The sequence below is a fragment of the Rosa chinensis genome, chromosome 6 (assembly GCF_002994745.2).
Source record: "Rosa chinensis cultivar Old Blush chromosome 6, RchiOBHm-V2, whole genome shotgun sequence".
NCBI lineage: Eukaryota > Viridiplantae > Streptophyta > Magnoliopsida > Rosales > Rosaceae > Rosa > Rosa chinensis.
In genome coordinates, this window is record NC_037093.1 from 19,148,117 (window position 1) to 19,163,684 (window position 15,568).

At 37.6% G+C, this 15,568-nt stretch overlaps 2 protein-coding genes across 2 annotated transcripts; one reads left to right on the top strand and one right to left on the bottom strand.

Annotated features, from left to right (window-relative positions):
* The first annotated feature begins 1,985 nt into the window (after positions 1–1,985).
* Positions 1,986–8,932, top strand: LOC112171839 (coatomer subunit gamma). The gene is made up of 18 exons (XM_024308956.2): positions 1,986–2,188; positions 2,669–2,763; positions 2,874–2,924; positions 3,079–3,192; positions 3,281–3,481; positions 3,573–3,674; positions 4,085–4,192; positions 4,271–4,504; positions 4,745–4,995; positions 5,116–5,287; positions 5,393–5,548; positions 5,689–5,739; positions 5,968–6,108; positions 6,274–6,471; positions 6,572–6,703; positions 6,781–6,954; positions 7,456–7,695; positions 8,360–8,932. The coding sequence occupies exons 1-18, from the start codon at positions 2,143–2,145 to the stop codon at positions 8,552–8,554; spliced, it is 2,661 nt and encodes an 886-aa protein (XP_024164724.1). The 5' UTR covers positions 1,986–2,142; the 3' UTR covers positions 8,555–8,932.
* Positions 8,933–9,901: 969 nt separating this feature from the next.
* Positions 9,902–12,500, bottom strand: LOC112173083 (laccase-11). Its single transcript, XM_024310630.2, has 6 exons — positions 12,345–12,500; positions 12,101–12,252; positions 11,757–12,001; positions 11,514–11,642; positions 10,356–11,279; positions 9,902–10,255 (listed from the first exon to the last, which is right to left on the bottom strand). The coding sequence occupies exons 1-6, from the start codon at positions 12,450–12,452 to the stop codon at positions 10,125–10,127; spliced, it is 1,689 nt and encodes a 562-aa protein (XP_024166398.1). The 5' UTR covers positions 12,453–12,500; the 3' UTR covers positions 9,902–10,124.
* Between the last annotated feature and the right edge of the window lie 3,068 nt (positions 12,501–15,568).

Consider the following 15,568-nt stretch of genomic DNA (forward strand, 5'->3'; position numbering starts at 1 on the left):
TAATTAAGTAGATTTGGTTGTATTTTTTTTTTAGAGAAATAGTAAACTAATATTGAAGTTCAGCAAAATTACATATAATGACCCGCTCAGTAGAGCTGTTAGATAGAGTTACTACCAAAGTAATTCGACATTTTTAAAGAACTAATAAGCATATCCAGAAGCTACCCTACATTACCTACAAAGAAATAACAACATAGGCTTTGTGGGTAACCCTGGCGACATTCCTCAAACCTTAAGACCTATAGACTTCCCCTTTAAAAAAGGAGAAGTCCTTACAAAATTAAATAACAAAAAATAAAACATGCCAACTGGAGCCCAAGTCTTCAACCTATTGCCCAAGGAAAAACCCTAGACCAAACAACTGATTCGCTCAATCTAGGCCATCAAGCTACACCAATCACCATAACCGATGCATGAGCACCACCGTGCAACACCACCCGCCGCCATCGATCACCTCTCGACCACCAATCCTAACACACGACGCCGCCCGAGTCATCGAGGCTGAACCATCCAAACCACCATGACATCGGCAGCTTTCCACTAAAAACTTTGAAAATTTGCAATGAGAAACCACAGCACCAGTAGCCCCATCACCGATTCCCCCTACACGATCAGGAGAGGGGTGTTCCCCTGCTCTAGTCGCCCATGTAGGCCTGACTGGACATTAGGGGAAGCTCCCCCCACCACCGCCGACCACTGCCTCTCAAGTGAGAGTAGAAGAAGAAAAAAGAGAGAATAAGTCATCTACTGATTTGGTTGTATTTTACTTCTTCTTCTCTATAACTAAATAATATCATTTGTGATTAACTTGTTTAGTTTAGGATATCTGGTGAGTACATGCATAATAAACCCACACAAAATCCTTTTTCCGATTGATTGGACACGACCAACTAACTTGTGATTTAGTTTTGAATTTCTTCTTTGTGGAAAGAGGTACAAATTTTTCTTTCTAAAAATAGAGTTCATCGTACCATAGTTAAAATGATAAATACATGTATTAATCTACACTTGTACTATAAGAGCATATTTAGCAGATTCTCTATTTTGACTCCTTAGCTATTTTAGACAACATGTTTAACTTTTTATCTATTTTAGCAGTTGCACCAGGCTTCTAAGTGGCTCTCTATTATAACTTTTAATTATCTCGCACCTAAATATAGAGAGCGAGATGAGGCTTTTATAATTTAAAACATCCATTTTGAGTTATTTAATATAGTTTATAAATATATTTAAACTATCTAATGTTCATTTAAAATATAATATAAATTCAAAATTAGCTAAAATAGAGACCACTGATACATATGTATTTCTAAAATAACTAGCTAAAATAACTTTTTAGCTATTTTGGCTAAAAATTAACTAAAAAATGATTAGCATCGCTAAAAATGCTCTACATCAGTGGCAAAGAAAATTAATAGAATTGACAAACATCATTCATTAGACAATTGATGCTTGCACTAATCTAAAGAAGAAAGGAGCATATTAATTAAGAAAATTCAACAATCTCAAGGAAAATTCATTTAGCACTCGTTTGTCCAAGCATGGAATAAAAGAAAATGCCACATCTTAAAAATGAATAGGAGTACCTCCTTGTCTATAAAAGTTGCTGATAAAAAATTAAACCAAACAAATTTATCAAACGCTCCTTAAAAATATCATGTTCACAAAATAACAAAGTGAAATTTAGGAGCAATAATTGACAAAGAACCAAACTGACCAAGGAGGTCTAACCTTGGTTAATACTAATTAACATATGTTACATAGGAAGTAGGATAGGTTTTTTTTGTATGAAGTAAATCACACGGCTTGAAATTACGCCGCGAAGCATGGGGTACTTTAGAACTTGCGCCACGGCTGTCTACTGCACACCTGACGTGGCGGGTTATGATTCACGGAAAAGCATCACCCACCAGACTCCCTCCCCGCACAGGATCCCACCTCCATCTCCTGCCTCGAGCCCTCTATAGGTTCTCTCTTTCCGTTCGTAAACAACTTCTTCACATTTGAGTCCTCCTCCTCTTCACTAAGTAACGCTCAGAGCGAGCCTAAGAGGGACGAGAGAGAGAGAGAGATATATATAGAGACAGAGACGAAGAGGTCCGTACAGTTGGTCCAGATCTCGGAGATTCATTCCGGTTTCCGATGGCTCAGCCTCTCGTGAAGAAAGACGACGATCGCGACGATGAAGGTAATGTCCGTTTTTCTGTTAGGCAAATCAATTTCCACCGCTCTCAAATTCGATCTGGTCTTTCCGCTCCCAATTTTGCATACTGTTTCGGTGCTCTGGTTTTGAAACTAGCAAATCGGCGATTCGTTTATTCAGATCTCTTTGTTTATTGCCAATCTGTTTGAACTGGTTGCGCATTGTGAGGCGTAGAAATCAGATTTGAGTGAATTGTGGTGTAATTCTTGTTGATCTGGTTCGGTTTTGGCTGATCTGGTGAAATTCTGAGTTCTGTGAATCTTGTGTGTCAATGCTGATAGTGAACTCATTGCAAATCTGCTTCATTTGCTTTGATTCAATTCCATTGGTTTAGTGATTTGGATCTTGTAGTATTCCTATAATTGGTGCGGGTTATTGGATGTTAGCAATGTTTCATTATGCGATTTGTATGGTAGTTAGCTGCTTACTGAGGCTGTAATTTGTGTAATGTTTGGTTGCAAGCAGAGTACTCTCCATTTCTGGGGATTGAAAAGGGGGCTGTTCTTCAAGAAGCTAGGGTCTTTAATGATCCTCAGCTAGACGCAAGAAGATGCTCTCAGGTTAGTGCTTTGCGACAGCAAATAATACCATCCAGTTTCATTTTTTTTCCTTGATTCGTATTTGTTATGCAGAAATTAATTGTGTATATTGTATTTTCTGGCACTTTCAGGTTATCACAAAGCTTCTGTATCTACTGAATCAGGGTGAAACCTTCACTAAGGTTAGTTCCTTCTGTACTTAAGAGTTCTTGTCTCTTCCCTGAATAAAGTCAATATTTTTTGTGTTATGCGATTGTATTATTATTAAACTTGCAGAGGTTATGTTATTGTATGATTGGTCATCGCTTGAGATGTTAATTTTCATTAAATTAATAGGTTGAAGCTACAGAAGTTTTCTTTTCGGTGACCAAGCTTTTCCAGTCAAGAGATATAGGATTGAGGAGAATGGTTTATCTGATGATAAAAGAGTTATCGCCTTCTGCTGATGAGGTACATAACTTGATGATATGATTTCAGTTTGTATTTGTCTTTGCATGATGAGAGTACTAAAACTGACTTCTGTATCTCTGGTAACAAGGTTATTATTGTGACAAGCTCCCTAATGAAGGACATGAATAGTAAAACTGATATGTATCGGGCCAATGCCATTCGTGTGCTTTGTCGGATTACGGATGGAACCCTTCTTACTCAGATTGAGCGGTATTTGAAACAAGCCATTGTTGACAAGAATCCAGTGGTTGCGAGTGCAGCTCTAGTTAGTGGGATCCATCTACTCCAGGTACTACTTAATATTCATCCTATTCAAAGTACCAGGATTATATGTGGTTGACTTTGCCCCCTTATGTTCTTTTTTTTTTTGCTTTTGACAGACTAACCCAGAGATTGTTAAAAGGTGGAGTAATGAGGTTCAGGAAGCTGTCCAGTCAAGGGCAGCCCTTGTACAGTTTCATGCACTGGCTTTACTTCATCAGGTATTACAACTGTCAGTTTTGCAAACTTAAATATCTTAAACTTAAATAAATTTCGTGTTATATTACCATATTGTTACTCAACCAATTATCCACATCCAGAAAGAATTGGTTGGTTTATCTGAGCATCTGTTTTGTTACGGGCTGACTGAATATCAGTTTCCCTAGTGATTTCTTATTTGTAAAGCCACGATTTAGCTTGCCAACCCACAGTGTCTTAATATTTGCCTGTTTGTTTTGTCATTTATGCCATATAATGTGATAATGTAGTTAAGAAGGGACCTTTATTTTGGAATTTGTATAATATATAAAGAAACATTCTTCATATAACAAATAATTGCAATTAGATTATACTTATAATGAGTATGTTTAGAACAAAAGATGTTGACTAATTTGTTATTGTGAAATTTCAGATAAGACAAAATGACCGTCTTGCTGTTAGCAAGTTGGTTACCAGCTTGACAAGGGGCACTGTCCGTTCTCCATTAGCTCAATGCCTGTTGATCCGCTATACTAGTCAGGTGCTTAGTCTGTTGGGAGCTTCTTTTCACCTGGGTTGGTGTTTTTGTGTCTTGTTTTAAATAATTATATGTGTGCAGGTAATCCGGGAGTCTGCTGGGAGTACACAAGCAGGTGACCGTCCTTTTTATGATTATCTCGAGGGTTGCCTGCGGCACAAAGCAGAGATGGTAATTTTTGAAGCTGCCAGAGCAATTACAGAGCTCCATGGTGTGACCAACAGAGAATTGACTCCAGCTATCACCGTTCTTCAGCTATTTTTAAGTTCTTCAAAGCCAGTGTTAAGATTTGCTGCGGTCCGCACCCTAAACAAGGTTTGCCTTCTTTGTTTTTTTCTGTATTATAAGTTGGGGGAAGTTTGTTTCAGTATTATATTATTTTAGTTTCTTCTTTTGCAAGTAATATAAGCTGACTGACCAGCGTACTATAATTGTGAGGTGTTTATTATTTGTGCAGATGAAGGTTCTGATCATTGTTAGATTGATTGTAGTTTCATAATTAATCTGCTTGATACATGTTCTTTTTTTATTCTGTATTAATGACTGAATTTTCAGGTGGCGATGACTCATCCAATGGCCGTCACAAACTGCAACATTGATATGGAGAGTTTGATTTCTGACCAGAACAGAAGCATTGCCACACTTGCGATCACCACACTTCTGAAGACAGGAAATGAATCAAGTGTGGATCGCTTGATGAAGCAGATAACTAACTTCATGTCAGATATTGCTGATGAATTCAAAATTGTAGTTGTGGAAGCCATTAGATCTCTGTGTTTGAAGTTTCCATTGAAGTATAGAGCTCTGTGAGTGATATATCAAATACTCTGTTTTAATTTTATTTTAAGAACATCTGGATCTCTTTGATGGGCGTTGTTTTCCTTTGTTTATATCAAGTAATGTCTCTTACCTCTTGCTTTCTACAGCATGAACTTCCTAAGCAACATTCTCCGAGAAGAAGGCGGGTTTGAGTACAAAAAAGCAATTGTTGACTCAATTGTGATTCTCATTAGAGATATCCCAGAGGCAAAAGAAAGTGGCTTGCTTCATCTCTGTGAGTTCATTGAAGATTGTGAATTTACCTACCTTTCTACTCAGGTGGCATTTCTCTCTCATAAATTTTGTTGAAGAATCTATTCAGCTCCATTTGTTCGTTCCCCACCTCTCTTATTATTTTGGTTGATTTAAATCTTCTACTATCAGATACTCCACTTTTTGGGGATTGAAGGGCCAAGAACCTCGGATCCAAGCAAATACATACGGTACATTTATAATCGAGTGCATCTTGAGAATGCCACTGTCCGGGCCAGTGCTGTGAGCACATTAGCCAAATTTGGTGCCATGGTTGATTCATTGAAGGTAGCATTTTTTCTAGTGAATTGTGTATTTTCTTATGTCCCCCTTTATGGAAACGTGTTTTTTTTTTTTATATACAAATTTTATTTATTTTATTGTTTGTTACTGATATATAGATGTTATATGATTCTTCTATGTTTCAGCCCCGAGTGTTTATTCTGTTAAGAAGGTGCCTCTTTGACAGTGATGATGAGGTATTGTATATTAACTTTTGAGGCTTTTTATATAGGATCTATAATATATGTATGAACATTCATCTAGGGAGAGATATGTGCCTCTGTTCGTATGTCAGCAATTCATTTGTTTCGCTACCATGCCTTTACTTTCGTGATTTATTTGTGTTAGTTTCATGTAATTATTACACTTTTTCTATGCTGTCCTTCAAAATATACTGAATTATTTCATTTCTTACATTTTGCCAGGTTCGTGATAGGGCAACACTCTATCTTAGTACACTTGGAGGGGATGGTTGTGTTGTTGAGACTGACCAGGATGTAAAGGACTTTCTCTTTGGGTCTCTGGATGTCCCCCTCGTTAATCTTGAGACAAGTTTGAAGAATTATGTAAGCCACCTCACTTTATTAGAACTTTCGATCACAGTCCTGAAGTTCTTATGGGAAGGAAACTGTTTCTTATAGTGACATTGAAAAAGTATATTGAACTTTCTTCTCCTGTGTGCCATTAAGGCTTTTATCTGATGCTTTCAGTGTTGTTTAATATGACTGCAGGAGGCTTCAGAAGAACCATTTGACATCAATTCTGTACCCAAGGAGATTAAGTCTCAGCCACTTGCTGAGAAAAAAGCCCAGAGTAAAAAGCCAACTGGTCTGGGTGCTCCTCCAAGTGGCCCTGCATCCACAGTCGATGCTTATGAGAAGATGCTTTCTTCTATTCCAGAGTTTTCAAACTTTGGGAAACTTTTCAAGGTTTTGTGACATGAATATTCATCTCTCCTTACTGCCATGCTTGTAACTGCTTTATTTTTACTTGCTTTTGGAATTAATTGCATTCTTTTGTACCTATCAGTCCTCAGCACCTGTGGAGTTGACAGAGGCAGAAACCGAATATGCAGTTAACGTTGTCAAGCACATTTTTGATAGGCATGTTGTGTTCCAGTACAACTGCACCAACACCATTCCCGAGCAATTACTGGAAAATGTAATTCCTGAGTGTATATGACAGCATTTAACTTTTGTAGCTCTTCTTGGGAAGTTCTTATAAGTTGCTTCTTTCAGGTTATTGTTGCTGTTGATGCTTCTGATGCAGAGGAGTTTACTGAAGTGGGATCCAAGCCTCTCAGGTCTCTTCCTTATGATACACCTGGCCAGACCTTTTTGGCGTTTGAGAAGCCAGAAGGTGTCCCTGCAGTTGGAAAATTTTCAAACACATTGAGATTCATTGTTAAAGAGGTACAAGTTCTTCTCTTCCTCCCTTGATAATGATGTAGGTTCTTAACAGGCTCTTAGGACCAGACTACTGGACATTTGACTGACTAGTTTTAACAGTTTTATAGAACCAGACTCCTAGATATTGGATATGACTAGTTTTAGCTTTAAACTTGATCTAATATTCTCTATAATGTAGTCTTGTCAATTTAAAATTACCTCATGGAAATGTCATGTTCCAAGCTTATTTCTTACTTTCTAAACTTCATATCCATAATTCTGTGTTGGTTCGCAACACTGATCTCTGCTCATAATAATAAATCACCTCCATACCTTTAGGTAAGAATGGCTTCAAATCTTTCAATTATGAGGTTTTCTTAATTCATGCCTTTCTTTGAATTGTGTGTGTGTGAAGAAACTGGGCATGCATTAGGATATACAATATCCAATAGCTAATGATTAGAATTGTTGATTTTTTTTTTTTTTCTGGTATTCATTCCTTATGAGTTTGTTGTGTGTCACCAGGTTGATCCAACCACTGGAGAGGCAGAGGAAGATGGTGTAGAAGATGAATACCAGCTGGAGGACCTTGAGGTGGTTGCTGCTGATTATATTTTGAAGGATCAAGTACTCAATTTCAGAAATGCATGGGAAACCATGGGCCCAGATTGTGAGCATGTAGATGAATATGGCCTGGGCCAAAGGGAGAGCTTGAATGAAGCAGTCTCTGCTGTCATCAGCCTCCTTGGAATGCAGCCCTGTGAGGTAATTTTGTTTTCAAGGATGTAGTGTTGATTATGCAATAATTTTTAACTATGCTTATAGAATAAGTTAATAAGAAACAAGACTGAGAAAAATGGACGGGAAGGCAAAGTGCAATTCAATTGATTAGTTCAGAAGAGTAATGAGCAAGATAAAAAAGGAAAGGCATATACATGACAGTTTTGTCTGATTGATCAACAGTAAAAATGTGTACAAGACATTTGACCGGATGTTTTTGCCCCTTCATTGTTTATTTTGTTCATGTTTTTCTGTGCTAATCAATTACATTGCACTTTGTCCTCATTTGCTGCTTGTTCTGGGAATAAAGGTTTGATAAAATTGTACACTTGGTACTTTCTGGGATTAATTTAGGATGAGCAATTTGTTTCGTAGTTTTATGATTTCCAAATTTGCTTGAAATCCTATGGACAGTTTGGTTAATTGTTTTGGAACCCAGACAGGTCCATCGACATTATCAGAAGAAGTTTATAGCACTTTGCTTAAACTTCGATGGAATGTCTGGCCTGATCATTATTACTTTTTACTTGGTCTAGTCCATCAGTTTCCCTTCGCATCTGGTTCTTTCATAGCGAGCAAGATACAACATGTTTTTTTGATACAACATATTGGGTAGTAAAGTATGTTATATTTGGTGGTATGGTTGCAGGGCACGGAGGTTATTGCCAGCAACTCAAGGTCCCACACTTGCTTATTGGCTGGTGTATACATAGGCAATGTGAAGGTCCTCGTGCGGTTGTCTTTTGGAATTGATAGTTCAAAGGAGGTTGCGATGAAGCTTGTGGTTAGATCTGAGGATGTGACTGTCAGCGATGCCATCCATGAGATTGTGGCCAGCGGCTAGTTGAGGAAACTTGAAATGTTTTCACTACACTACGGCCTTTTCTTTATTTCTCTAATGAGAGCACTGTCAGGGATGGCTGCATACAGAACAAACATTTTGTAGAAAGAATTGCACATTACTAAATTCAAATTTCGGTGAGATTGCAAGGGGTTCAAATTTGCAATTTAGTGAGCGTTTCCTGCTCATCTATTACCTGTTACACCCTTCTATTTTTTTTTTCCTTTTCTATTTTGTTTATTCAAGTGTAGTTTCAATTGCCTTTCTAATGTACAAGACCTGAATTTTGAGGCACTCTGGATTATACAGAAGTCGATTGTATTGTTTGGGTACTTATCTCAATCTGAAAAATTGGCAGATACTGTAATACTTGTGTGCTTACATTTTCTGTTAACACCTTATAATGATTTATTATTTCTTACATGAGAGTTTCTTAAATAACCAAACATGAATAGGCTGATGGCAGACTTGATTAAACCCTCCCTATTAAAACAAGTTTTCTGGTCGACTTTTTAACTCTCACTAGTTGGTTTTCATGAGAAGTAGTTGGAGATCTCAATTATAGTGGAGAAAGCGTTTTTTAAGGCTCCGATTGAGATTGCTTTGTTTTAAAAAAAATCAGTTTTTATTTAAAATTTTAGATTTTATTATGTTTGGTAAATAAATAAAAAATAGTTTTAATTGAAAATTATAGGTCACTGACAGCAGATTTTTATGTATTGACAGCACTTTTCAAAATATTATTTACCAAACACGAAACTGTTTTAATTCACAGCTGATTATTCTTACAAAACAGCAGCAATAGTTTTTTTTTTTATAAGTCATAGCAATCCCAAACTAGCTCTAAGCCTCATGTTGATCACCGCTCCTTTTTGGGTGCAGTGGATCAGCTCGCGAAGTTTTTGGCCTTTTTACATAAAAAGGTCTAATGGAGATGAAGGGAACGAAGCTGTTTACAGTTTACCTCTTTCACAATTGCAATGATCACTGTTAGAGGCTAATGGCATTTCCTTCAAACCCAGCACGACCAAATTCCACTCCGATTGGATTTATCTGTTTATTCATAGCACCATCGGAATTTACTTGAAACTTGAAAGCAAGAGTGAATGCAGTTACATTTGTATTCCGTTTTCGATCAGCAAGTTATTTACAAGGCATAGATCTGTAATGAAAATTTTTTTCATTCGGTTCTCCAAATGACCGCCATGTATATCAGTCTATGTGAACCTTTGTGCATGTGTGTTTATGTTACGACCAGCAATGTATTCTGGTATTTATTTGGCGCGTTCTTGCTGAGTTTGAATGTTGACGCCTTGACGGCAATTCATCCAGTGCTATATAATCAAGTCATTTTGGGCTAATTTGTTGCACAAAAGAGTGTTTAATTTAGCATTAGATAGTTTCTGATACAAAGCACACTTTTATTGGTCTCGTCAATTACAAGTTATGAATGAATGTTTGCTCAACTCCTGCATTTTGCAGATGTTTGCAAGAACTGTCAGCCAAAAGGCCTTAAACAAGTCTTTGTTCCCCGGTCAACTCTGTTATGAGTTATCCGTACAAAAGGAAGGAACTAACATGGTGGAAGGTCTGCAGGTGGAGGCAAGACAGATTGATCTGAACCTTTCCCATTTTCTACCACAAATGCAGTCTTCAAACCCCAGCTGGTATGCAGCTCCAAGTGACAGTGCATGAACCACACACCTATGCATGAGCAGATATTGTTTAATTAGTTTTCTAAGGATGTAACTTTGAGCTTTGAAGTTTAAGGCAGCATGCTATTTGGTCATGATGATGTATTTACCTGGATTGTCAGCCCTGAATCTTATGGCAGCCCAGCCACCGGTGGGAACTCCAACTGTGTTTCTTTCAGGAGGATCCACCAAGTTAAACTTAGCCGGGTCCTTCTTGGGGTCGAAGTTCCCAACTCCAGTCCCAACAATGAAAAAATTGTAACCATGAAGGTGGAATGGATGGGATTCCACAGTCAGAAGATTGGTATCTTGTAGCACCAACTCTACGGTTGAGTTAAATGCGATCTTGCTTAGTCGGGTGCCTAGTTTAGTCCCAAGGTTGGCAGTGAGTGGTGCACCAGTATAATTGAAAGCTGTTGGAGGACGGTCAGGGAAGTCTGTGGTAAATACCCCCTTGGTGTTGAAGTAATGAGCTTGAAGCAGCCCGATTTGGGGCATCACGAAAGTGATGTTGTTCAAAGAAGCAGTGAGCTGTGTTCCATTCAGGCAAGTTGTGCATTGGTTGATTCCTAAACCAATTGTGTAAAAAAGCTGTCTATCGACTTTAAGAGGTACATTTGCTGGGTACTTTGCTGTGTTTAGGCTTCTCAGCTTTGCATTGTAGCTCAGCACAAAAGCTGTGTCATTGAGTGCTGGAAGTTGGGAAAGAACTGGCAGAACAGAATTGGAGATGCCTTTATATTGAAGGATTGCAGTGGCGGTCTTATTGTCTATGGAAAGAGGTGCATCCATGAATGGCCTTGCAGCCATGAAGTATCTACTGGGGACTTGGTTTGCCTGAACAAGAACATTGGTGGTCTGGCCTGGTGCTATTAGTATTGCCTGAGATGTAAATGGTTTGGTATAGACTGCATCAATCTCTACCACTGTCAAGTTGTGGCCGGCTATGGCAAAGAATAGCTCGTCATTGAGTGCAGCATTGATGATCCGTAGCAGGTAAGTCTTTCCCTGTTCAACCTCCATTGCAAAGGTATCTAAGATACCAAAAAAGAGAAATGAAAATGCAAAATTTCATTATGCAGTTCTAAACAGTTGTGCTATAAAAAGAAGTGCTAGCCAAATTATGGAATCATTGAAACGTCAATTTGTCACACTCATATTTTATACTGGCATACTATATAATCATTGATTTTGTTCATTCTTGTTGGATATATGGTTGGCACTTTGGCCTAGATTTGCAGTAACATAACATGAATGACTGGACTTACGTTTTTCAGAACATGGGAAGAGCGGCCCTGGCTTCCCATTAATGGTATGTGCATCTGACATATTCGGAGGCAATCCCAGTCTGTTCCCTTGTTTCACAACCTCTTCAACATCATTATTCCACCATTCTCCTATACCATGTACAAAAACTATTGCAATTAGTTTCTGCTTTCTGATAGTTTGAGCACGTTGTTCAACATCTACTACAAATAAAAGTTCAGGCACTTATGAAAGCTGACAGTTACCTAAGACAATATTAGCTTCTCTGTAAGGCTGAGGAAAAGGAAATGGAGTGCCTTGTTTGGGCATGATGACAATAGCTCCGTATACAGTGGCTCGTAGCCAAAAGATGTGAGCATGCCACCATAGAGTTCCTCTTTGCCCTGTGATTGTCATATTGTAGGTGTAACCGTTTCCTGTCTTGATTGGACATTGTGTGATATAAGCAGGTCCATCTGCCCACCCATTCCTGTATTGCTTTAGTCCATGCCTGGAAAATTAATCCACCAAATCGTACATTATGAACACAATTATGATAATAGATAATGCTATCATAATAATCATTTACATCAATATTGAAATGTCTTACCAATGAATTGACATGTTATAGTGGGCATGATTGGTGACATTAACTAGAACTGTATCTCCTTCTCTAGCATAGATTGTAGGTCCAGGGAACAACCCATTTACTGTAACAATTGGCTTAGAATGGCACAACCTGCTCACATTCTTCACTTGAATCTGCAAATAAATGGGAGAAAAAGCATGTAAGGTTGTGTTAAACTCTGAAGAAAAATCAGAAGAGGAAGCTCAGGCATTCGTGAAGTGCTTACGTCAAATTGGTATGACTTCACAGCAGCTTTGGCTGGAATGAAGAGGAACCCAACAAAACATAAGAAGGGAAGTAAAGAACAGAAGCAGAAGTTGTTGGTTTTTGCCATGTTCGAAGCCAATTGTACTTGTATGGAAGGTCAAGAATGTTTGGTGTGACATTACTGGTCAAGGTCTAGTGGTTTTATAGGTCTGAATATAATATAAACTATCCGTTTGTAAGATGGAGGTGGTGTTGTCAACAGTAGGTAGAAATTGCAGAGGTTGCATACGAAAACTTGTAAGCAAACTACGGATTACTGGGATAGGGACTTAAAAGGGAGTTAAACCGGCCAGCTTGAATAGGGAAGAGAGTACGTAGCTGAATAACGTAATATTTTATTCTGTATTGTTTAAATAATTGAGGTATAAAAGAGCTACGTGAAGCTAAATATTTTACAGCAACTCTCAACTTTATCGTTAAGGAAAAGGGTTAGCACTAAAGAGTATGTTTCCCATTCAAATTCTGTTTTTGAGCTTCCATATCTTTGTCAAGCATTTGTTTGTTAGTACTTAGTAGTAAGATCGGCCCCTCTTTTTGTTTGGCCAATAATGTGGATATTCCTAAAAGCAACATTTTTTGCACTGTGGACCTTTGCTTAAGCAATACCAGAACCTTGCTTCTAAGCTTTGTGATAATAGGCTTGGCTAATAGGCTTGGCTTGACACAGCCTATGTACATAGGTTTTTTTTACTTTTCTGGAGTTCTAGTTTTAAGTACTATTGTTGCACATTTTCGATCTTCTCTCTCATTTTCCATATATCATTCTCTATTTCTTTCATATCTTTTTAAGTTGGAATGAATTAATATTCTTCGTACTGCAAAGTTCACTAAAAGAAAAACAAGGCCAGGTTTTCCATGCAAGGGTATTAGTTTCATGACTATTATTTTCTGTAGTATATGCTTTATATATAGAATAACCCCTTCCCTAGCTCTTTAGGATAGTTTTTTGTCGTTATTATTCTCATTTAGCTAATTATGCTACCGGTTTCACATAGGAAAAGATGCATCATGCATGTGGTACGTTATTCGCTTTTGCAAGGTTAAGTCATGGTGATTAGTGGCAAGGTCCGTACTTCTTTGTATTGAAATAACTAAACAGATCGAGTTGTAACACGCTTCTGCAATTGGAAATAACTAAAAGATGCTGCTATAATGCTTTGGACTCTTGGTGTAGTAGTGAGCTAGGTTTTCTGTTATGTGTTTCTGATATTGAAGTTAGTGTCTTTGAATTCTTTAACACTTCCACAGAATCTTTGATTATATAGCTGTTCTGTTTCATCTTCATGATTTGCGCATTTGATTAGTGAACGCAACTTAATGGTTAGTAAGGTGAGCAAGTTTATTAGGAACACTATTTGCTTTACAAATAAATCTGCCGAATGGGGAAGGATTAAAAACAATCCAGAAAATGACTCAACTCAGAGAAGTCCACCTCGTCTCTTTTGAGAGCAGTGATCAGTAGGGTGCAGTCATTTTCAATATCTATTTCCGATCAACCTTTACAGGCCTCCACTTCCATGTTAAATGGCAAGTGTGCGTGCACAAAAGCTATAGCAAGTGCTGCAATACCCATATCATCTCTGACAACTACACCAATTCCACCGTTACCGCTATCGATCGTGTAAGCCCAACGTATCCATCATATCAAATACCCAGTCGTTCAGAGAGGGTGCAGGATGAGCCCTAGCTTGCATCTTCAGTGGACAGAAAAGCCAAAAAGCACCCCGCAAAGTTTCACAATCCTTGAATAAATGCTTGCCAGTTTCCGCCACCCTATTACAAAACAGACATCGAAGAAAAGCAAGGAATCAAGCTGACGTAGTTTTCTTTTGTAAGCAAGGAGTAACAATTTGAACCATATATAAAGCGCTCAAAAGGTCTATAAGCAATTGATCTATTGGGAAATGAACGAAACCTTGGTGTCTGCATCAATGGTAAATTGGTAATCTCATAACACATATTGTCTTCAAATTACGCGTAATCTTAAATCTTTGGCTCAACACAAACAAGGAAAGAAAATAGAAGTAGAACGATTACAATTGTAAGTATGGAATACGTACGATCGAGATGAAAAAGAAAGAAGAAAAAGATCTGAGAAACTCCTTGGATAAACCGATGAAACAATAGTAAGTATGATTTGGGATAAAACAATTACACTAGTTTATGCATCAAGGCCACTCGTAAAGTAATCCAAGCAGATTGGTTATCAAAAAAGGCTGGCATCATCATATTTAACTCTAGTTTTGGTTAAGAGTTTAGGGCCAGAAGCTTCAAATTGTTGAGATCAATCTTTCTCGACCAACACTATAATTTGAACTCCATCCCTGAATTAGTAAATAAGAATGAAATAAAATAAAAGGACTAATTATGAAATGAGTTAATTACGGTTTGAGCTTGCAAATAAGCATAAAGTCGAACAACATAGCTGAAAGAGGAATGCAATTGAATGCAGATCCCACATCGAATATGAGGAGAATATAAAGGCGTTTAGGGTTTAGTCTCTGGACTTAACAATGGATTAGTCTCTGGACTTAAAAAACCTTTAAGATACCATGAACAATCAGAAAGGAGAGTGTCAAAAAAAAAAAAAAACATTTATAGTACCACTCTAGCTATTCATATGGCTTGCCTTCCTTAACAATTAATGGGACAACTAAGCAATATGATGCTAATGCTTTTTTCATGTGCGAATTCACCACATGGTTCCTAAGAGCAGCCCCAATAGTTTCCTCATATTTTGATTTTTCTCTATTTTAGAGAAAAATGAGTATTTTTTGCTCCAACATATTCCCTACAACTATTCTCATTTTAGGGATAGTGAGAAAAAAAAAAACACAAAATTCCCCAAATTTACAGCAATCTCGAAAATTTTAAGGAAGAATTATGGAGATTTTAGAGACTGCTGTAAAATAGGGAATCTGTTGAAGTTAGAGAAGAAAAATTATGAAAAATTTTGACTTTTGCTTCCTTATAATACAAATATTATAAATAAGTTATTGGAGTTGCTCTCACATCTAACTAGAAGGGACCGACAAACCATCATTTACTAGCAACAATAATGCCTCCTCTTCAAAGCGTAGCTATAGGACCACATAACACAAACGATGGCCAATCACAGCCAATTTCACCAATCCCAACGGCATATACCATATGAGCAGAACATATCGTCTTAGAGAAGCCACC